Source organism: Eurytemora carolleeae, unplaced genomic scaffold (genome assembly GCF_000591075.1).
Source record: "Eurytemora carolleeae unplaced genomic scaffold, Eaff_2.0 scaffold446, whole genome shotgun sequence".
NCBI classification, from domain to species: domain Eukaryota; kingdom Metazoa; phylum Arthropoda; class Copepoda; order Calanoida; family Temoridae; genus Eurytemora; species Eurytemora carolleeae.
In genome coordinates this window covers 142,470-162,796 of record NW_019396379.1, presented here as the reverse complement: position 1 = coordinate 162,796, position 20,327 = coordinate 142,470, and the positions used below count along the sequence as shown (strand labels likewise).

The window sequence follows — 20,327 nt, the reverse complement described above, 5'->3', positions numbered from 1 at the left end:
GTGTTCAATCCACTCTTGTTTTTCAATGATCATTCCAATATTTTTAAGAACGGGTTTTACATGTTCTTTCTTTTTTTCCGAACAATGGCATTGTTTTTGATAATTCTGTTTGTTTCTGGAAAGAAAGATCTTTCCACGAGAATAACGAAAAGCCCTAATAACAATTAATATGCTTTTGTAATAGGGTTTCCAGCAAAAATGGAAAGTTGTTTTGCGAAAATTTAGCTTTTTTCACAAAAATTTTTTTTATTTACCTCTTTCGCGGAAACCCTATTTTGTAATGCTTCATGCAAAGCCAACTTTCAGATTGATAAGCAGATATTTTGTTCCGCATCGCCTGGAAAAACTTACAATTGGGACTGGGCGGCATTCCTGGGGAATGATTGTTCTTTTACAGTAACAACAAAAACAATATGCCGTCATTCAAAAACGAAAGTAAAATGCACAGAAGGCATTCTAAAAAATATTGGAATTATCTATAGATTAACAAACAGTAATGGTGAAAAAGAACAGTCTGGAATCGTTCTATCCAGAACACGTTCTAAATCAGGTCTAATATGGATGTGAGGGGGGTGTAATCAAAATTTTTAACATTCTGTTTGGTTACCGTACAACTGGAATCGTTCTCAATTCTTAAGACAAAGAACAGCCAGAGATGGAATTTAAAGAATTTGAGCCGCAGTTAAATCTGCCAAAACCCGGTTTAAATTAAGCGCTGGCTTAAATATTGAAACATTTGATACAATTTTAAGTGGAACCAACCATATTTAAGCCGCGGCTTATATTTAAACCGCCGCTCAAATTCTTTAAATTCGGCCACAGAACAAGGAACGTAAGGTTCACCTGAACTGAAGGCCCTTGTTCTATAACAAGGAACAAACCGCTTAAGAAAAAGAACATGCCCAGCCCTACTTGTCAGCTGTTAAAGCGGAGAAAATGTGTCGCCTCTTCTCTGTGTCAACTAAGCTTCCGCCAATGAGTAGTTATGTCATGTGATGATTTTGAGTGTCCTGTGCTATGAAGACGACATTTTTCGTACATTGTAGCCAACCTTATAACAAACACATAACTGAACCCTGATTGGATCAGGCACTAATGGACCCGGCATACAGGAGTGATAAGAGGAAATATTATATTGCCTTGTTTTCCCTCGACCTTGTTGGGTCCCAAAGCTTCCCTCCCTATACGCTCCTAATGCTCTAGGACCCAACAAGATCTTGGGAAGCCTCGGAAATATAATATTCCCTCCAATAATAATTGCATTCCTATTACACTCCTGTAATGAAGAAATAAATAGTTAGAAATGGAAAGCTTAGTAGAAACAAAAATTTACTTATTTAGTTGAAAAATATATCATAAAAATAGAACGTATATGCAAATTGCTGGCCGTGAATGGCAGTGTCTCCATTGATGAATGACAAATTTGAAATCAACTTTGAAATTCCGAGTTGTGACCTGATTGGTAATATTTGTTTTTTTAGAATTAGAATACTCTTGGACAAATCGTTGAGCTACACATTCAGAATCCTGTCCACATGCATTAGTACAACTGAGTAAAAAAAGGTTTATTATTGTTTATCATATTCAACATGTTTGTGGCTACATGCAATACCCGGCCCAGGGTATTGAAAACTTTGTCTGGAAAATTTATTTATAGTTTTTGGAAATCTATCAAGTTTAATTAAAAAATCTGCCAACAATTAAGTTTATTTCAGTTAGATTAAAAATGGCAGCTGTGGTTTTTGGAAACATTTGCAAAATTTTTAAAACATAAATGTGTATTTAAGAAAAACTAAACATTTGAAAATTTCCTTCAAAGGCGTCTGTGCAAAAACTTCTTACTTAGGCAGTAAGTATAAAAGCCCAGATTTTAGCCTTTTAGTGATGGGCATGTGTTACTTAGCAAAGCCAGAAAATTTGAGCTTCATATCTCAAATATCGCAAAAAAAACTATTTAGGGGGGTGGGGCGTCAAATTGAACCCCCTCAACAGGCCAGATAGGGTTTATAGATTAAGTAAATTTTCAAAATGATTTCAATTTAAACATTTAAGTTTATACTTACTCAAAAATACTTGAAGCGTTGGTTTTAGTCTGGGAAAGCGGAGCCTCAAAGGAAATTCCCTCAACAAAACAGTAGTCTAAACAAAGAGCATGTATTAATGATTAGTATAAAGTGGAATTAACTAGAAAAAAATGTGAAACCGCCATTTTGTTGTAATGTTTCCATACTGCAGGTGTACTTGTGTACTAAGAAAATTAATTTGAAACAAGATACTAATTGCAGTACAAAAGAGTCTAAAGCAAAAAAATTACAATTTAGGATGTTTTCACTTAATGAATGCCGAATTTACGTTTTGATTTCAAAAGAAATAACAACTTTTATTCTAAACATTTAAGTTTATACTTACTTAATAATACTTGAAGCGTCGGTTTTAGCCTGGGAAAGCGGAGCCTCAAAGGAAATCCCCTCAACAAAACAGTAGTCTAAACAAAGAGCATGGATTAGTATAGAGTGGAATTAACTAGAAAAAAATGTGAAACCGCCATTTTGTTGTAATGTTTCCATACTGCAGGTGTACTTCACACACTTGTGTATTAGGAAAATTTATTTGAAACAAGATACTAATTGCAGTACAATAACAAAAGAGTCTAAAGCAAAAACAAATTTACAATTTTGCACGTTTTCACTAAATGAATGCCGAATTTACGTTTTGATTTCAAAAGAAATAACAACTTTTATTCACCTAGCTAATACACAAGTTTAAAATTAATTTTTCTAAAGATAAATTGTAACGAATTTGTCCAGGGGGGAGCATATTGTATATTATTGTGATATATTGCGAATAGTTTGTTAACGTTTACATAAATTGTACACTTTAAACTCTTTTTCAGGCTCAAAGGGACTGTACAAATTCATACGAGGATTAGTTTTATTTCCATTCTATTCTAATCTCTGTTCTGTGAGTCTAAATCTTAAAATCATAAAAAGCAATTTAAGAATAACAAAAATGAACATACAGACAGAGATAATTTTTTTTGTCCAAAAAAGTGTTATTTATGCGAACCCAATATTAAAAAAATAAACTTTTCCCCACGATAATTGCTTTTAGCATTTGTATTGCGATAAGAAGCCTGTAAATATAAATTTACCATTAACAGGAGCTATACTTGATATATCCACCTGTACTACAGGGCCACAGTTCACATCTGCAAGACAATGTTAAACTCACATCTTAATATTTTTACATAGATAATAAAAATACTTTTTTACCTTTAAAATCTATATTCATTTGATACTCATGAACAACTCCTGGGTATGAATGCTCCGGGGTATCTGTTGAAACCTTGACCATTTTTTGTATTTATTTATTTACAAAGGCAACCGTGATGAAACGATATTAGTTACTTTTCCAAAGGCATAATCCCAAGTGGCAACTTCCCAAGGGTGTATTCCCAAGTGGCAACTTCCCTAATGTACCATTTCCAAAGCGGCAACTTCTCAAGTCTGTCCTTTCCGCAGAGCTCGGCTCCCTCCTCTGTCATAACCGCAGTGTTCAGCCCCCTCCTCTGTCCTAGCCGCAGTGTTCAGCCCCCTAGCCGCAGAGCATGGCTCACATTCCAGCCTATGGCGCGAGCCTCAGAAGTCCTAACCTAACCTTTGATATGTTGCTGCTTGGGAAATTGCACATTTGGGACTAAGAAAGTGGCCTTTGGGAAAATACCAATAAAACCTATAAATGGCATGCTAAATAGAAATATGTATTCCCAGCTGTTAAAGTGGTGCTACTGTCAAATCTTTTCTAATAATGTGGAAAATAAAGTAATTTTTCTAGTTTAGAAAGTGTTTAATTCTGACAACTCGTCTTTTCTTTTATGGAAACAAATATTAAATATATACATTTTTAGAGATATAAATTGATATTCAATCCACTGAGATATAGACAACTCTAAAATTTAGTCATCGACTTTTTAGACAACCTCGATTTTAAAGTGCTGTAGCGCCTCGGCCCTTGGTTTTACCTGCAACACACTTTTTTCAAGCTTAACCCTATCCCTGCTGGGGTACTTGAAAACAAGGATATGCGGGGGGGAGTCAATTTGACCCCCCCTCTAAATCCCACGTTTTATGTCCAAATATGACAAATGATACATCATTAGAAAGCTCTTGTGCTCTACTCTTAGAATCTGCAAAAAAATTGCAAATTTGCAATAATTGAATTTTGTATTGCAAAATCCAGTTGTAAAGTAAAAATGTTTGCAAAAAAAAATTTGTCCAAAAGCCCTTGACCATGCCATTTCAAATATGCAAAAATTTTTGCAAAATTTTAAATAACCTGATTTTTAATCAAGAAAAACTAAAAATGTGCAAATTTCCTTTGACAGGTTGTTTGCAAAAAATTTGCAATTTTTTTTCGCAAAACTTTTGCAATCCGTTTCCTGAAAGTCAGAAAATTTCAACAGCCTCAGACCAATACTTTTTGAGTTATGTAAAAAAAACTACAGGGGGGATCAACTTGACCCCCCCCCCAGCAGGAATAGGGTTAAAGGGACTGAAAAGGAAAAATGAAAGGGGATATCGGATGAAACTTGAGAACTTCAAGAGTTGATCAAGACCTATAAGAGTTCTATCTGATGTTCCTGTCTCGAGAGATTGATACGAAAATGTGTCAAAATTATGCAAATATATATAGCAAATACCCAACCAATCTGAAAACAATTCTCCTATTATTATTGTTTGAATTTAATAATTTTTCATTTTTAAAAGATTTAATATTTAGAATATCCCAAAACCTCTTTGCTTTCTTCTGCTTTTGTTATGAAATATATGCTTTTTCCTGAAATAGCTCGCTTTAACAAAGGCGACATATAAATATATTCCGGGTTTACATGATCCATTCAAGGATAATTATATGAACGGGAAAAGTAATTATAAATTTAAATCATTATAATTCAATGCTAGCTACAATTGAAAATTTTTTTAAATGATAAGATTATCAGAATATATTCATTTTGTCTAGTCTCACCATGAATAAAAANTCTACTTGAAAGTAGGTTTATTTCTTAGTCCTAAGAAGGATATTTACTTATATGAGAAAAATTGTGAAGGAATTGAGTAAAGCAAACTCTGATTTTCTCTTCCTTATTTCTTAGCAACCCAACTTCGTAGACAACTTATATATTTCAAACTTTCATTTATGATAGATCAAACAATTTCAAAGGTTTACACCAGCAGGTTGCAATGATATAGGGTTTAGGAAAGTCGAGTTTGTGGCAAGGATTCAATTCCTTTTCTGAACGGAAATATTTTATTTCAAATCTATTCTAAATTCTTTGTTCCAACTTACCATGGTAAAATCTATATTTGGACGATCTTCATATGAAATGGTTGCAATTGATTGACAGCCTTTAAATAAGAAATGTTTTAAAGTTGATTAATGATGATAAAATTGTATTGTTTAAAAATAGAATGTGAAAATGCTACCTTCAGTATAATTACTTGACTCAGCAGACAGATTATTTGCAGATATCTTTAATAATTCAACAGTTATTTTCTTTGTCGCATGAAGGAGTGATAATTTGGTGGCTATGAGCCTCCGCTAAAGAAAGCTTGCCAGATTTGCCATGATAGTACAAGCTCTTTACTTTTGTTGCTCTTTTATATTTGACTATTTTGGCATGCTGACAGTTTTACTTAATTACTGTGTGGTTAGTTGCCCAACTCAGTTAGTTTAAAACTACAACTATGTTTAAATTTAAAACATTTTTTGAAAAAAGTGTCATATTTCTAAAAAATTTGCAATGCAAAAATAATCTTGTATTAATCATAACATGAGTTAAAAAAGCCTGCTTAAGGTTCCATTTCTGTATTTGAGAGGCTTGTATGATGTATAGCAGAGGCTGTTTTGCAAATCCTGGAGGCTCACAACTGTATAAGGGAGGCTCAGGGCTGCCGCGGAGTCCCTTCCTCAGAATTGTTTTAAACAATGTACTTTTAGATTTAACCTGTGCATTGGCAAGCAGAAAAAAACCTGACATTATCAACAGAAAAATCCAGAACTGAAAATAATGTTATCACTGACAAGCAATTAATTATGCGTCTTTTTTATCATAACTTTGTTGTTATTATTAAGATTGTTATTATTCAGGAGTACTTTTTGGGAAAAAATCATTGAAACAATATTTAAGCATCGCTTTAAATACTATAAAAATATAAAGGATAATTTTGCCTTCAAGTTAGATCGGTTTTTTAACTCTAAATTAATTGGTTTAAAATTTTTGCGAAAGTTTAATTTTCAAGCAAAGCTGGGTTCTGCAAGCTAGTAGAAATAATTGAATTTGACAATACCTTAAAATGCATGTGAAATAAAGAAATCAGTAGACTGACTCTAAGCAAAGAAAAAATTTCAATATTCACTTAATTATCTTTCTATAATAATGATAAGAGAATACAATTTTTTTATAAAAATTATTTCAAAATGGCATAACACATTAAAGGGAGTGACCGACCATGTATAAGGTAGTTGAACTGAGTATGCAGTGTTGTTGTTAATTTAAAAAACTAATTTTGAAAACGTATCCACCCCCAAAGTAGGAGTTTTGAACGTCGAATTTGCGCTCAAACTCAGGATTTACAGATCTTTAAAAAATTTTATATGTCTCAAATGAAACCGAAAGAAGTTTTCCACAACACTGCATACTCAGTTCAACTACCTAACATAGCCGGTCACTCCCTTTAAACTCTATAAAATGAGATGATTTATTCATGGTGTACTGCCACGTTTTCCCTCTGTCGTATATTGTAAATACTTGATAAAGGTTGGTAAACGAAAAAAATTGAGATAACTATTAATGCTGGCTTAAAATATCATTTAAATATATTTTTTTGGGGTTTCTTCATTTTCCGATAACCTTATGAAGCAATCTTAGTAAACAAATGAGCATAGATAAATATTACAGTTACTTGGGACCAGCCAGGGGCAGCTTAAAGTGGAGGAGGGGGACGTCTCCCTCCGTTCTAAGTGATGGGAATAGAAAAATAGAGTTTGTAGTGAGTAATATAAATTAAAATTAAAAATTACGCGACATCAAGTTAGGTATGATTTTAGCTTTATTTAAATCTAAATAAGCAAATGTTTTGAAAATTTTCCTGATTTCATTCATTGTCAAGCCCTTTCTTTCTGAAAAAATATATAGATAATTTCAACGTAATTTATCCATTGCAAAATATGTTAACGTTAATGGACAAATACAATTTACCGAAATCCAATATGAACCCCCCCCCTCGTAAATACCTTAATTCTATCCTGATTGGGCTATTTTTGTCTAATATAGATCTATAGATGTAAATAGTTCAAAAAGTACGTCGGAAAATTTTAAAAATAAATATTTTTACTTTTGACAAATATTAGCTGCATTTCACAAATTTTTTTTACATCCAATTTTCAAGGGCTTTTCAAATATATAAATTTTAGCCCTTAAGTTACTAAAAATACCAGGGGGGGTTGGAAAACACCCCCCCCCCTCCCACATTGTGATAGGGTTAAAGGGAATATCGTTGTTATTTCAAGTAAAAGAGGGGCAGCCAGTCACGTAATGTAGAAATCTCAATTTTCTAAAAGAAGATAATGAAAATCTCTTTCATTTTTTTTCAGACAAAGCACCCTTAAGTACCAGCAGTGTAAATATAAGAGTAACAGACAAAAAAGTTCTCTGAAAAAAGTTTTCGGAAATAAAGTCCTAAATTTTGGCATTAAAAGTATCCGTGGAAAACAGTCTTTGAGATAAAAAATCTCCGGAAATAAAGTCCATACCATTTTAAGACTTTATTCTCTAGGTATTCAACATGCAGATACATAAAAGAAAAATTCAATTTATGAAAACGTCTAAGACTTGGAACTTTTTTTCCCAAGACATAGGACTTTTTTCTTCAGGACTGTAATTCCGGTCATCTTTTTTCCATACATTAATATTATTTCAGAAAAAAAGTCCCAAGAATTTAAAACTTAAAGGACTATATTTCCAGTGTCATTTTGTCCTAGGACTTCAGAAAATTGGGACTTTTTACCGATGTATTTATTTCCAGAAACCTGGTTTCACGAATTCGGTAAATCAATTTTGTAAATATCATTATATTTTTAAAGGCATATTATTTTATCATGGTTAGTTTTAAATTCCCTTTTTATTTTCTACTTTTTGGTGGCTAATCTACACAAATGTAGGTACTTGGTGTTAATCTACACAAATGTAGGTACTTGGTGTTAATCTACACAAATGTAGATACTTGGTGTTAATCTACACAAATGTAGATACTTGGTGTTAATCTACACAAATGTAGAAATTTGGTGTTAATCTACATTAATGTAGATACTTGGTGTTAATCTACACAAATGTAGATACTTGGTGTTAATATACACAAATGTAGATATTTGGTGTTAATCTACACAAATGTAGGTACTTGGTGTTAATCTACACAAATGTAGATACTTGGTGTTAATCTACACAAATGTAGGTACTTGGTGTTAATCTACACAAATATAGATACTTGGTGTTAATATACACAAATGTAGGTACTTGGTGTTAATCTACACAAATGTAGGTACTTGGTGTTAATCTACACAAATGTAGGTACTTGGTGTTGATCTACACAAATGTAGATACTTGGTGTTAATATACACAAATGTAGATACTTGGTGTAAATCTACACAAATGTAGGTACTTGGTGTTAGTCTACACAAATGTAGATACTTGGTGTTAATCTACATTAATGTAGATACTTCGTGTTAATCTACAAAAATGTAGATACTTGGTGTTAATCTACACAAATGTAGATACTTGGTGTTAATCTACACAAATGTAGATACTTGGTGTTAATATACACAAATGTAGGTACTTGGTGTTAATCTACACAAATGTAGATAATTGGTGTTAATCTACACAAATGTAGATACTTGGTGTTAATCTACACTATTGTAGATACTTGGTGTTAATCTACACAAATGTAGGTACTTGGTGTTAATCTACACAAATGTAGATACTTGGTGTTAATCTACACAAATGTAGATACCCCCCCAAACAAGAAACTCGGGAGTGCAGGTGCAACGATACTCTTTTAAATATCCCGCTCAGAGATAATATTAAGGAAATTCCGTTTTTGCGGATGGAGATACAATCTGGAAAATAATTAGTTTATTATTTGTTTGTTGTCGAGTTTGAAGCATGACTGCTGCATTCCTAGTGCAATTTTGTCTGAGCAAGTGCATGGATTGGCCTGGTTATATTGCTTTCTATTTAAAGCTTGTTTACAGTAGTTATGGGAATAAAGTAAGAGAATTTTTCGTGAAATTGGTTCAATTTTTGCAAAATATTTTGTTCACAATTTTTTTTGCAAAACTTTTCAAACGTTCGTTGAAATTCTTAGTTTCCTCAAAGACAACTATTTTCGTGAAATTTTAGCCTAATTTTGCGAGCACATTAAGAGATTTCGAATTTCCGTTAAATTTCGATTAATCGAAAAGTTACAAATTATTTTGGCGTAAGAACTTTTTGATTGAAATGAAAGTACGAACAAAAGATTGCCAAACCAGTTTAAATACTTAATTTGCCAAGTACGTATAACATCCCTTCCTAATTCAGGTATTGCAGAACAATTTTAATTACATTTAAAGGGAGTGACCGGCAATGTATGGTAGATGAATTGTGAATGTAGTATTGTGGAGAATTTTTTAGGAATCATTTTAGACCTATGGCTATGAGACGTTTTTTGTTGCATATCTGGTTAGCAAAATTAATTTTTGAAAGATGATTTTGAGAATAGGTTTTTAAAAAATTATTTAATAACGAAAATGAAAAATGTAGTAAAAATTTGCAGTGAACTAATTAGTTGTTTAGGAACAGGTTGAGAAAATGAAAATTCACTATTAACATCTAAAAAAGTAATATTATTCAGTTATTGGTTTCTGTAATGTCTCATTGTTCCCAAACATCTTCTGTAGATTTTCTGGAATTTTTACTGAAAAGGCAACATTTGAAGAATTTGAAGAAATCAACGAACAAATTCATAAAGAATAAAAAATAAAAATTCAATATAATGATGAAAAAAAAAACAAAACCCTCCACAATACTTCATTATCAGTTCAAATACCATACATTGCCGATCACTCCCTTTATGTATGAAACGGCTCGGAAGAAGATTCACATCAAACATGATACATAGTCATTTTTAAGTCGCAAGGATGTTCAGTTGAACACCTAGTATTCAAATAACAGTATTAGTCTACATATAAGATGAACAGCATGGATACACAACAATAAAGAAGCCAAGAGAATTTATCCATGAAAAAAAGCTTGTTAACAATCAAAACTTAAATAAGAAAGTCGTCTTCATTGTAGGGATATAATCGTTTCCCTCCGTACGTAAATCAATAGGTTGAAATTGGCTTTCTACCCTGAATAGTGAACATAGTTTGTGAATGGTTTATTTAATGATTTGGTAAGGAAACTATGCAGAGCTGCAGGGAATTCATTCAATAATAAACTAAGACTCCAAAATGGTGACTGTTACTTCTCATCCCGTAGTATACCTTGTTTCATGCCTCTTGTTGAAAATATAAACGTTTAAATTTCGGGTTGGAGTAGTTCAATTATCTTTTGATTGCTTCGTCTTATTATCATAGTATTAATTACTAAGCAGTAGATTGCTTCAAACGAGAGGAGGGAAGAAGGGAGATGAGAGGGAGGGTAGGTGGAGCTTAGAGGGAGGGTATTGGAGAGTGTTATAGGTAGGGGAGGGGGATGGGGATAGAGGCTCAAATAACTTTAAGTTTTACTTTTTTTAAATCATTTATGCCAAAAATTGTGGAAATACAAGACGATTTGAACTTGCCTGAGATTTCAGATTTTCACTCACTGAAATAAAATGTGACAATATGATATTACACGTTTTTTATGTAAAAACATGATGTAAACCCTTTGATAAATTTTTAAAATCGACTATGGATATCAAATATTGAGAAAAATCAATCAAACTTTTATTTCCTAATATCTGCAGATATATGCGCCCTGGTGGTGTAACCCTTTGGCATCCAAAACTTTGAAAAATTGATCCAGCAGAATTCTTATCTTATCTATGACATCAGATTGTAAAGATATGAGTATATGACAATTATAAATTGTGGCAACTGACACGTCAAAGTAACCCAGTTATTTCAAGCTGTCTGGAATCTAGATCTTTGTTAGCGAATATTATCCAGAATTCAAATTTGAACTTTTAAAATGAAGCAACGTAGCGTTAGACATTTTTTCGATTGATATTTAATATATACGACAATTTTTGACAATTATTAAGCAATAGCTGAAGGGCCCGGTATTGCCCATGGACAAAAAATTGAAAAAAAATTGTGGACGGCCACCCGTCCACAATAAATGTCAGTCCATTAACAGTCCAGCCGTTTGGCCGGCTATACGCAACATATATATATAAATGTCTTGTTTTATTATATAGATTTAAAACACAATCAAGGTTGTGTTCAAATTTGTATTCGGGGATTTTTTTGAAAAAGCATCTTTTCTTTTTCAAATCGTACCTGACAAGGTAAAAAAATCTTTAAATATTGATAATAAAATTCGTAAATGAATAGATGTGGACATTTGAAATTCGTAAATGAATAGATGTGGACATTTGGTTATTTATGAAGTTGTTTTATGGCGCAAATGCAAAAATATCAGTAATATAATTCATTTATGCAAATCCCCCCCAAACCTGAATGTTGCAGTATGTTTTCGCTACAGTTTTACTTGTATAACAACTTTTGATACCTATCGCAAGGATTTGTTACACCGATTCTAAAACTACCTGTAGAATTATTAAGCAGAGAATTGCTTCCTCTCAACATTAGTAGCCAAACTAGACATTTTGTTTCAAATGTTTTTAAAATTCCATAGTCAGCACCGGGCACTTTAGCTATTAGTAATCGTCTCATGTATTGCAATACACTACTCAAATAGTAGGTCTTTAAATTTTTCAAATTTTACAACAAATCTGATCATTTGATGTTTTTCCTTGACCAAATATTGGTAAATTCACATTGAGAATTAAATCTAATACGTGCACATCCAAGAAAAATAATTGCAAGAGCAGAATTTGGCTTGGTTTGTAGGTTATTGAGCTCTATGCGGCATAAAGAAATATATACAAAAAGCCCATTTAAGTTTCTCCCATGGTCAGATTTAGAGACAGATTTCAAAACATCTATAAATTTTTTTAGAATCATGATAAACAGATTTGGTAATTCGATTAGTAAATGCTTCTATTGGGTTTTTACTAATACTACAAAAGCGAATCATAATTGTTAAGATGATGGCCTTTTCAGGCTAAAAATAGTAAAAATGATTTTTATCTTTGCCTCTCACTTAAAACCCAATAAAGATATATGCTGATCAAAATGGTGAATTTGTTTATCATGGCTTTAAGATAATTTACAAATGTTATAAAATTTCTAGCACTAAAGCTGACCATGGGAGAAGCTGAAATGTGCGTTTTGAACATATTTCTATTTGATAAAGCTAAATAACCATACAAACCAAGCCAATTTAAAAAGTGTTAAATTCTAACAATATGTATTTTTTTCTGTGAAGGCGAAATGCACAAGTCACTTTATATGAGAAAAAAGGTTTAAAATTTTAAGTAAGCCGACCCACTTTATATACACCACGTAATAATACATTGATCAGATAAAGGTTTAAAGGGTAACTATGTGAATCCGACATATGTCCCTTTAAATGACGTGTTTAGTCCCTGATCTAAAGCTGTGAGTATAATATATAATTGACACGAGGTAACATCCTATATAATTGTTAAACTAACAGGAACTATTATTCAATGCATGAAATTCAAGCCACAAAATCAGAGGCAGAATACTTGGCAATATACTTGCATGCATGATAGCAGCATCTTCAACCAGGCTAATATATAAATATACTTTGCTTGTCTGTCTGTTTCCAATAAACGTCAATACAGCTGAACCGAATCCATTGACCGTACTGATCAGTTTTCATCATTTAAATTAAATAAATTTTAAACATTCTTCAATAAATACTCCATAATTGTATTAACCCTATCCTGATTGGGATTTTTTGTCTAATAGATTGGGGCTGGGGGTATTATCCACCCCCCCCCCAGGATTTTGCCCTTAGAGGTGAGATAGAGGAGTGTAAGACATGTCCCTGGTCTAACTTTTCAAGGCCTTTTCAAATATATAAGCCTTAGCCCTTTAGCTTTATCAACAAAAAAGTTATTAAACATTTCTGATTTTTAATAAACACCTTACCCTTTGCATAAAAAAGATTTTTTTCGCAAAATTTGTTTACAATTATGATGTTGAAAAAGTGAAGAAATTTTAGCGTTCTATTGTAAGCCATTTTTAAGTATTCTGAATAAACCACACGGGGGGGGGGAACCCCCCCCCCCCCCAATCGTAATAGGATTGTTAAAGGAACTATACGCGTAATTTCAAGTGACCCTTCATGCAAAGATGTCAATGTTTGATTCACAACGGTACCCTTAAAACCTTTATTGAGATCAATGATGTTGAAGATATTGTGATTTTTCTAGGTTTAAAAGTGTCTAATTCCATTATGTTTGCCTGCAGTAAAAATTTGCAATTTAATTCTGTAGAGAACTCAAAATATAAAATAATTAGTTTTATAATTCATAAATAAGGATATCTAATGTATAATTGATCAGACAAAGGTTTTAAGGGTATACGGTTGTAAATCAGACATTTTAATCTTTGCTAGAAATAACGTGTAGACACTAGACAGTCCCTTCAAGGAATAAATAAATGACCTTCCTAAATCATCGAAATTTTTTACAATTCTTTTTGCCGATGATACAACACTGCAACTTTCTTCAAAAACTTAAACGACTTATATGATTTGGAAATTTTCATCTCTCTAAAATAGAATATTGGTTTAAAGCAAACAAACTGACTTTGAATGCGTCTAAAACCAAATATATTCTCTTCAAAAATAAAAAAGAAGATGTAAGTATCACCTCGCTTAAACTTCAAATAGATAATAAAGATATAGAAAGAGTAGGAACTGGATTCAAAAATGAATCTTTTAAGTTTGTAGGTGTTCATTTAGACGAAAATCTTAACTGAAACCATCATCTTAAGGCGGTGAAAAACAAAGCATCCAGTGCAGTTTTTGCTTTGTCAAGTGTAAAAAATATTCTAAATGTAATATTAAATTAATCATTTACAACTCTTTATTTCGATTTTTTTATAGAATTTATAGAATTTGTAAATTTATGGAATTTCAGCCTGGGGAAGAAACAAATGTTCAGAAATAAAACAAATTCACATTTTACAGAAACGCGCAATACGATTAATTGATAACTCAAAAGCCACGTCTCATAGTGATCCTCTTTTCCTTAAATATAAGATTCTAAAGATTAATGATCTGGTAGACTTTAACCAAGCTATATTTATGTATAAATATACACATGAACTTCTTACTGCATCTTTTAAAAACATTTTTAAAAAGCTTTGAAACTTTGAAAGATCTCTTAACTATCTTGAAAGATCTCTTACCTAACTTGACATTCTCAAAATGTGCTCATTACAGCTCTCTTCTTAAGATGTGGAATAACCTGCCTCTTGACTTAAAAAGAAGCAACTCTCTAAGTATATTTAAAAATAGACTACTAAATTCTCTTTTCAAAAATTATATTACAATGTATTATAAACCGAATTGCTATTCATGTAAAACTAACTAGATATGTTTTAATATACTTTGATATTTGTTGTGTACATGTCAGAAAATTACTTTAAACTCTAGTTATTATAATTAATGTATAAACTATTTTGCATAAGATAAAATCGCACCCTGATCTCTAATAGTTCTCCTTAAATCTATTTAATTGAAATGTTTTGTTATCATTATTGAAATTAGGTGGAAAAAATAATCAAAACAGCCAAGAGCTATTTTTCACCTAATTGCTTTATAAATGTACTGTTAATATAATCATCAATTTGTAGTTGTAAACTCGTTCTGTACACAGATACATGTATTTAGCAATAAACTTTATTTTATCTTATCTTACCTCATAATAAAGAGTTGAACAATTTGCATGTAAATAAGTTTTCTAACACAACATAAAAAAGAGTAAAAGAGGGGGTAATTCTCAGGAAATGGGTATTTTATTCCACTAATTACTTTCCAAGACTGCATTTTTACTTAATATGCAAAGTTTAGTACAGAATTTTTTTTCAGAGGCAAAGAAACTTCACATTTGTTAAATTAACACAGTTTAATTGAAAAATAAGATTTGTACTATACAAATTTCTGTAAAATTTGACAAACATTTAACAAAAATATTTTGATATTATTAAAGAACTTTTCAATAAGGTTATAGTGTATTGAGTGATGATGTACGCTAATCCTTTACTAATTTTATAGGCCATCAACTATATCGAGAGCGTACTGCATATTTGTTTATTATAAGGAGATTCTGGCCTAACATATAGTATATCATTTTTAGTAAACAGTACAGCTAACTGAGCTCACTGAGCACACAGGCAGGAAACTGTCAACCCCCCCCCTGCAATTGTCCCTACAAATCACTTATATTTCAATAATAAGAATAACTTTTTAATTTACTGTCCTCTCTAGAACATAACCCGTAAATCAATAAATCATGTACTACTCACGTACACCACAGAAAACCAAGGAAGTATACACTGACAGGATTTCGTTGTACAGTGGATTTTAATACAAATAAAGAGGAAGTAGAGAACATTTTTCAAAAGATATTTCATCAAAAGTATTTGTTTGTTTTATATCGAAAATAACTTCTTCATTTTGAAGAACATTTAATTAATTACTTTGATGATTCTTCCTCTTTTCTATTTGTTGGCCGACTTGTAAGTTGTATGGCAGGGTACAATTGTTAAATTAAAAATGAGAAAATAGCGCGATGTCTGCGCAACTGTAGCAGACAGAATCTTTTGCCAAACAACTTTTTTGGAATTATAAACGTCGATTATTTCTTTTTACAATCGCACGAATTCTTTTTTTCTCGAAAATATACAATATAAATACATTTTAATTGTAAAATGAAACATTTCTTCATTTAAAATTCTAATGTGGTGATTTTGGCCCTCAACAAAAAAACTTGAAATACATATTTGAAAACCCTGGCATATTATTTCCAGGTAAGAGAACCTGTAGAGAATCTGGAGAGAACCTGGAGATAATCTGGAGAGAACCTTGAGAACCTGGAGAGAACCTGAGGAGAAGTTTTGAAAAATGAAATCGAGATCAAAAATAGGAGGAAACAGATTTCGCGAAATGTTAAACCAAATTTACTTAATCTGACTTTACACAAACAGATCCAACATTTGCGGATATCGGTTCAAAAAAAATAGAAACCGATAAACAATTTATAACTTTGAATATAAGCTTGTACAATTTTAAAGAAGCACTTACAGGACAAATTATTCTTCGACTTAATTAGATACACTTACTAACTCACCAGACTTTCTTCAAAGAAATCATTCTTCGACTTAATTATATAAGCTTACGAACTCACCAGACTTTCTTCAAAGAAATTGAGTTTTTAGCACTAACTCTGATTTTCTAATCCCTAAAACTTTGCAACTTGACAAGAAGCCTTAAGTTTGTTTAAGGAAGTAAACCAGAGATAGATATACAAGAATTTGTAGAAGTAAGCCTTTGCCACAAACTCTGATTTTCTAAGTCTTCTAACATTGCAACAATGCAATGTCACAGACCTTATAGCTATTTTAAACTATGAATTCTATTAAATCAAATAATCTAAATTTAAAATATAAACGGTTTTCACCATCAGGCTGCAAAGCAATTCTTAATAAACCAAATACTAAAAATAATGAGTAAAAATATCATTTCGTCCCATGATGGTTAGAAGTCAGTCTTTGCCACAAACTACCCAATTTGGAAAAATGTTTGAAAAATCTTCTTATTCAACATCTCTGAATCGATAAAATTTTGGCAAAATGTAAATTCTAAAAAACCAGACTTTGTTATGAGTCGAACATTTTGAATTCTTTTGGAGCACCTTTAAAACAAACAAAAAAGTTAAATGCTTTTAAAAATGCCTCAAACAATCCAAATCATTAATCATATATATGTATGTGTTTAACTATTTGATTTTAAGTGCGAAATATCCACTAAAAAGGACAAAAGGATTTGCCGGAGAAATTTACGTGGATTTTTGATTGAAAGTAAACATAATATTGATAACAATTCTTTTTAAAAGCCAAAAATGATTAATTATATAAATATTTAGCTGAGTAATATATAACATTTCAAATTAATCGTCAAACAAACAGAACAACTTAGAGCAAAATAAAGAGAATATTTATTTTTACCATTAAAAGACTGCTGCTTATAATGAAAATACGTGTATACAGGGTTACGTGTATACAGGGTTACCAACAAAAAATGAGCATTGAGAGACGACGTAGTTTACAGAACTTTTGAGAAGTTTTACTTACAGTCTTGGATCTGTTCAACTCTAAATTTGTTTTTTTTTCTTAGATAAGTAATTTAGTAAACTATTTAAAGACTTTAATTGGTTCAGATAAAAGACAAAATTTCCAAGATCTAATAAGAGGTCATTATTTAATTGTCTTATTCTTTGTAAATATACAAGTCTTATCCAAGTAAACTTTGAAGATATATTGATATTAGGATCATTTTGGTTGCATCAAATAAGACGTAATTAAAGCGAAATTATCCCAGTCTTGGTAATTTTTGAAGCTCACATTTTTGATTTATAAAACATTGTGTTTATTGTTTTAAGCATGTTTCTTGTATGATGAGATTTAGAAAAGAATTAGAAAAGATGATTTGAAACACTTAGGTTATAAAACGGTACTCTTATAGAAAACTATCACTTTCGATCTCATTCAGACAAAACAAGCACAAGCACAAAACGTTTTTGGTTTTTCACTTTTCAAAGTTCTTGTCAGCATATGCGGTTTATAGTGAAAAAATTACATAGTATATATATACATATACATATTTACATAGATGTAGTATGTCGAGTTTGAAGCAAAACTTGACTGAATTCGAGTTAAAGAAATAAGGAGTCAAAGTCACATTCCCCCCACCCATAAAAAAAACTTCAAAGTTTTAGAAAAAGGTAAGATTAATAATTTTTCCAAAACCTTTTTTAGAGAATTCCAAACTTTTCAGAAGGGAACTAACTATATGTTTTTGGCACAAACTTGACTTTCTAATTCCTGTTTCTTTGCGATCCATTGGTGTAAACTTTTTATATTTTAAACTTAGATTAATTGATCAAATAGAATTCATAGTTTGAAATATTTAAGGTCTACGACATTGGGTTGCAAAGTTTTAGGGCAAAGAAAATCAGAGTTGGTGGCAAAAAGAAAGTCTGGTGAGTTCGTAAGAATATATAATGATGTCGAAGAATAATTTGTCCTGTAGGCGCTTCTTTAAAAGTATACAAGCTCTCTCCAGGTTCTCTTCAGTTTGTCTCCAAGTTTACTCCAGTGTTTTCTCAGGTTGTCTTAAGGTTCTCTCAAGGTTCTCTGTAGGTTCTTTCTAGGTTCTCTAGGTTCTCTCCAGGTTCTTTTTAGGTTCTCTCCAGGTTCTCTCCTTGTTTTCCTCTAGGTTCTCTCCAGGTTCTCTCCAGGTAACCTCCAGGTTCTCTCCAGGTCTTCTCTCAGGTTCTCTCTAGGTCATTCTAGGTTCTCTCTAGGTTCTCTCCAGGATCTCTCCAGGTTCTGTTCAAGTTCTCTCCTGGTTCTTTCCAGGTTTTCTCCAGTTTTTCTCAAGGATCTCTCCATAGTTCTCTCCTAGTTCTCTCCTAGTTTTCTCCAGGTTCTCTCAAGGTTCTCTTCATGTATTCCCCAAGTTCTCTCCAGGTTCCTGTCAGGTTCTCATCAGCTTATCTCCAGGTTCTTCTCAGGTTCTCTTTAGGTTCTTCTTAGGTTCTCCTCCTGTTATCATTATGGAGTAAATTTGAACCTAAACCTTGTTTTTATTACAGATTAAAATTAAAAATAATTAATGACCGCTGTTCAATGTTTCTTTTATTCCTGACACTTTTCTTCGAAATGTCATCAAATTTAGACCCGGTTTCACTGAGTATCAGGGCCAGGTTTGGTTGGGGATACCCGGAAATTTTCTTTTAAAATTTTGCACTCTGGGTTGATCAGGGGGAAGAACCTGGAGAGAACCTGGAGAGAACCTGGAGAGAATCTGCCGAGAACCTGCAGAGAATCTGGAGAGAACCGGGAAATAACCTGGAGAGATCCTAAAGAGAACCTGAGAAAAATCTAGAGATAATCTGGAGAGAACCTGGAGAGAACCTGTAGAGAACCTGGAGAGAATCTGGAGAGAATCTGGAGAGCATCTGGAGAGAACCTGGAGAGAACCTGAGAAGAACCTGGAGAGAACCTGAGAAGAACCTGGAGAGAACCTGAGAAGAACCTGTAGAGAACCTGGAGAAAACCTGGATAGAACTTTGAGAGAACCGTGTGAGTACCTGGAGACAAATTGGTGAAAAGTTGGAAAGAACCTGGAGAGAACCTGAGAAGAACCTGAAGAGAACCTGGAGAGAACCTGGAGAGAACCCGGAGACAACCTGGAAAAACCTGGAGAGAACCTGAGAAGAAACTGGAGAGAACCTGGAGAGAACCTGGAGAGAAACAGGAGAGAACTGGAGAGAACCATGATTGGTTGTAAGTCGAATATACTTCGAGATCCCCTATTAATATTTTGTCTTTGCAATATTCGAATAACTCCATAAAATTATGCTGTCAACAGCACACTTATATGTAAATCGAAGATTCGCGGATTTTAATAAATTTTGCACGAGTAAATTAGGAATGTTTACATTTGTACCCTGAATAAGTTTTAGCCTTAAATACTCTCAGGAAAACAACTTCTAGTCCTTAAATGTTTGCCAATTGAATTTGAGTTAAAACTTTTTGAACGAAATTGGCTCTGTGCCAAAAAATCTAGATGGGAATGAAAAACAGTAGAATTAAAGTTAGATTTAATATTTGATTTCTTTTGACCTTGGTCATTAAAATTACACCTACAACTGTACCCTTAAAAGCTTTGTATGCTCTGGAATAAATCTTAATCTAGATTTCTATTTAAAGATTGATTATTTTCTCAATTCAAGTTTCACAAAAAAATAGACCTGAGTATAAATTGTTTGAATTGAAAAGAGATGATAGGTTGCATTTATAAGAAAAAGGTTTTAAGTATACAGTGCTTTTAATATTTTTGTTTATTTCTTTGATCT

General features: G+C 32.1%; 1 protein-coding gene across 2 annotated transcripts; it reads right to left on the bottom strand.

The window, feature by feature from the left end:
* Positions 1-1,062: 1,062 nt before the first annotated feature.
* LOC111702057 (uncharacterized) lies at positions 1,063-7,175 on the bottom strand. Of its 2 annotated transcripts, none has more exons than XM_023473614.1 (9): positions 7,149-7,175; positions 6,348-6,387; positions 6,005-6,058; positions 5,484-5,529; positions 5,347-5,405; positions 3,273-3,345; positions 3,152-3,208; positions 2,410-2,485; positions 1,063-1,549 (listed from the first exon to the last, which is right to left on the bottom strand). In XM_023473614.1, the coding sequence occupies exons 1-9, from the start codon at positions 7,160-7,162 to the stop codon at positions 1,354-1,356; spliced, it is 615 nt and encodes a 204-aa protein (XP_023329382.1). In that variant the 5' UTR covers positions 7,163-7,175; the 3' UTR covers positions 1,063-1,353. The 2 variants fall into 2 exon arrangements, with proteins under 2 accessions (XP_023329382.1, XP_023329383.1); XM_023473615.1 differs by lacking the exon at positions 2,410-2,485 and adding an exon at positions 2,064-2,139.
* Between the last annotated feature and the right edge of the window lie 13,152 nt (positions 7,176-20,327).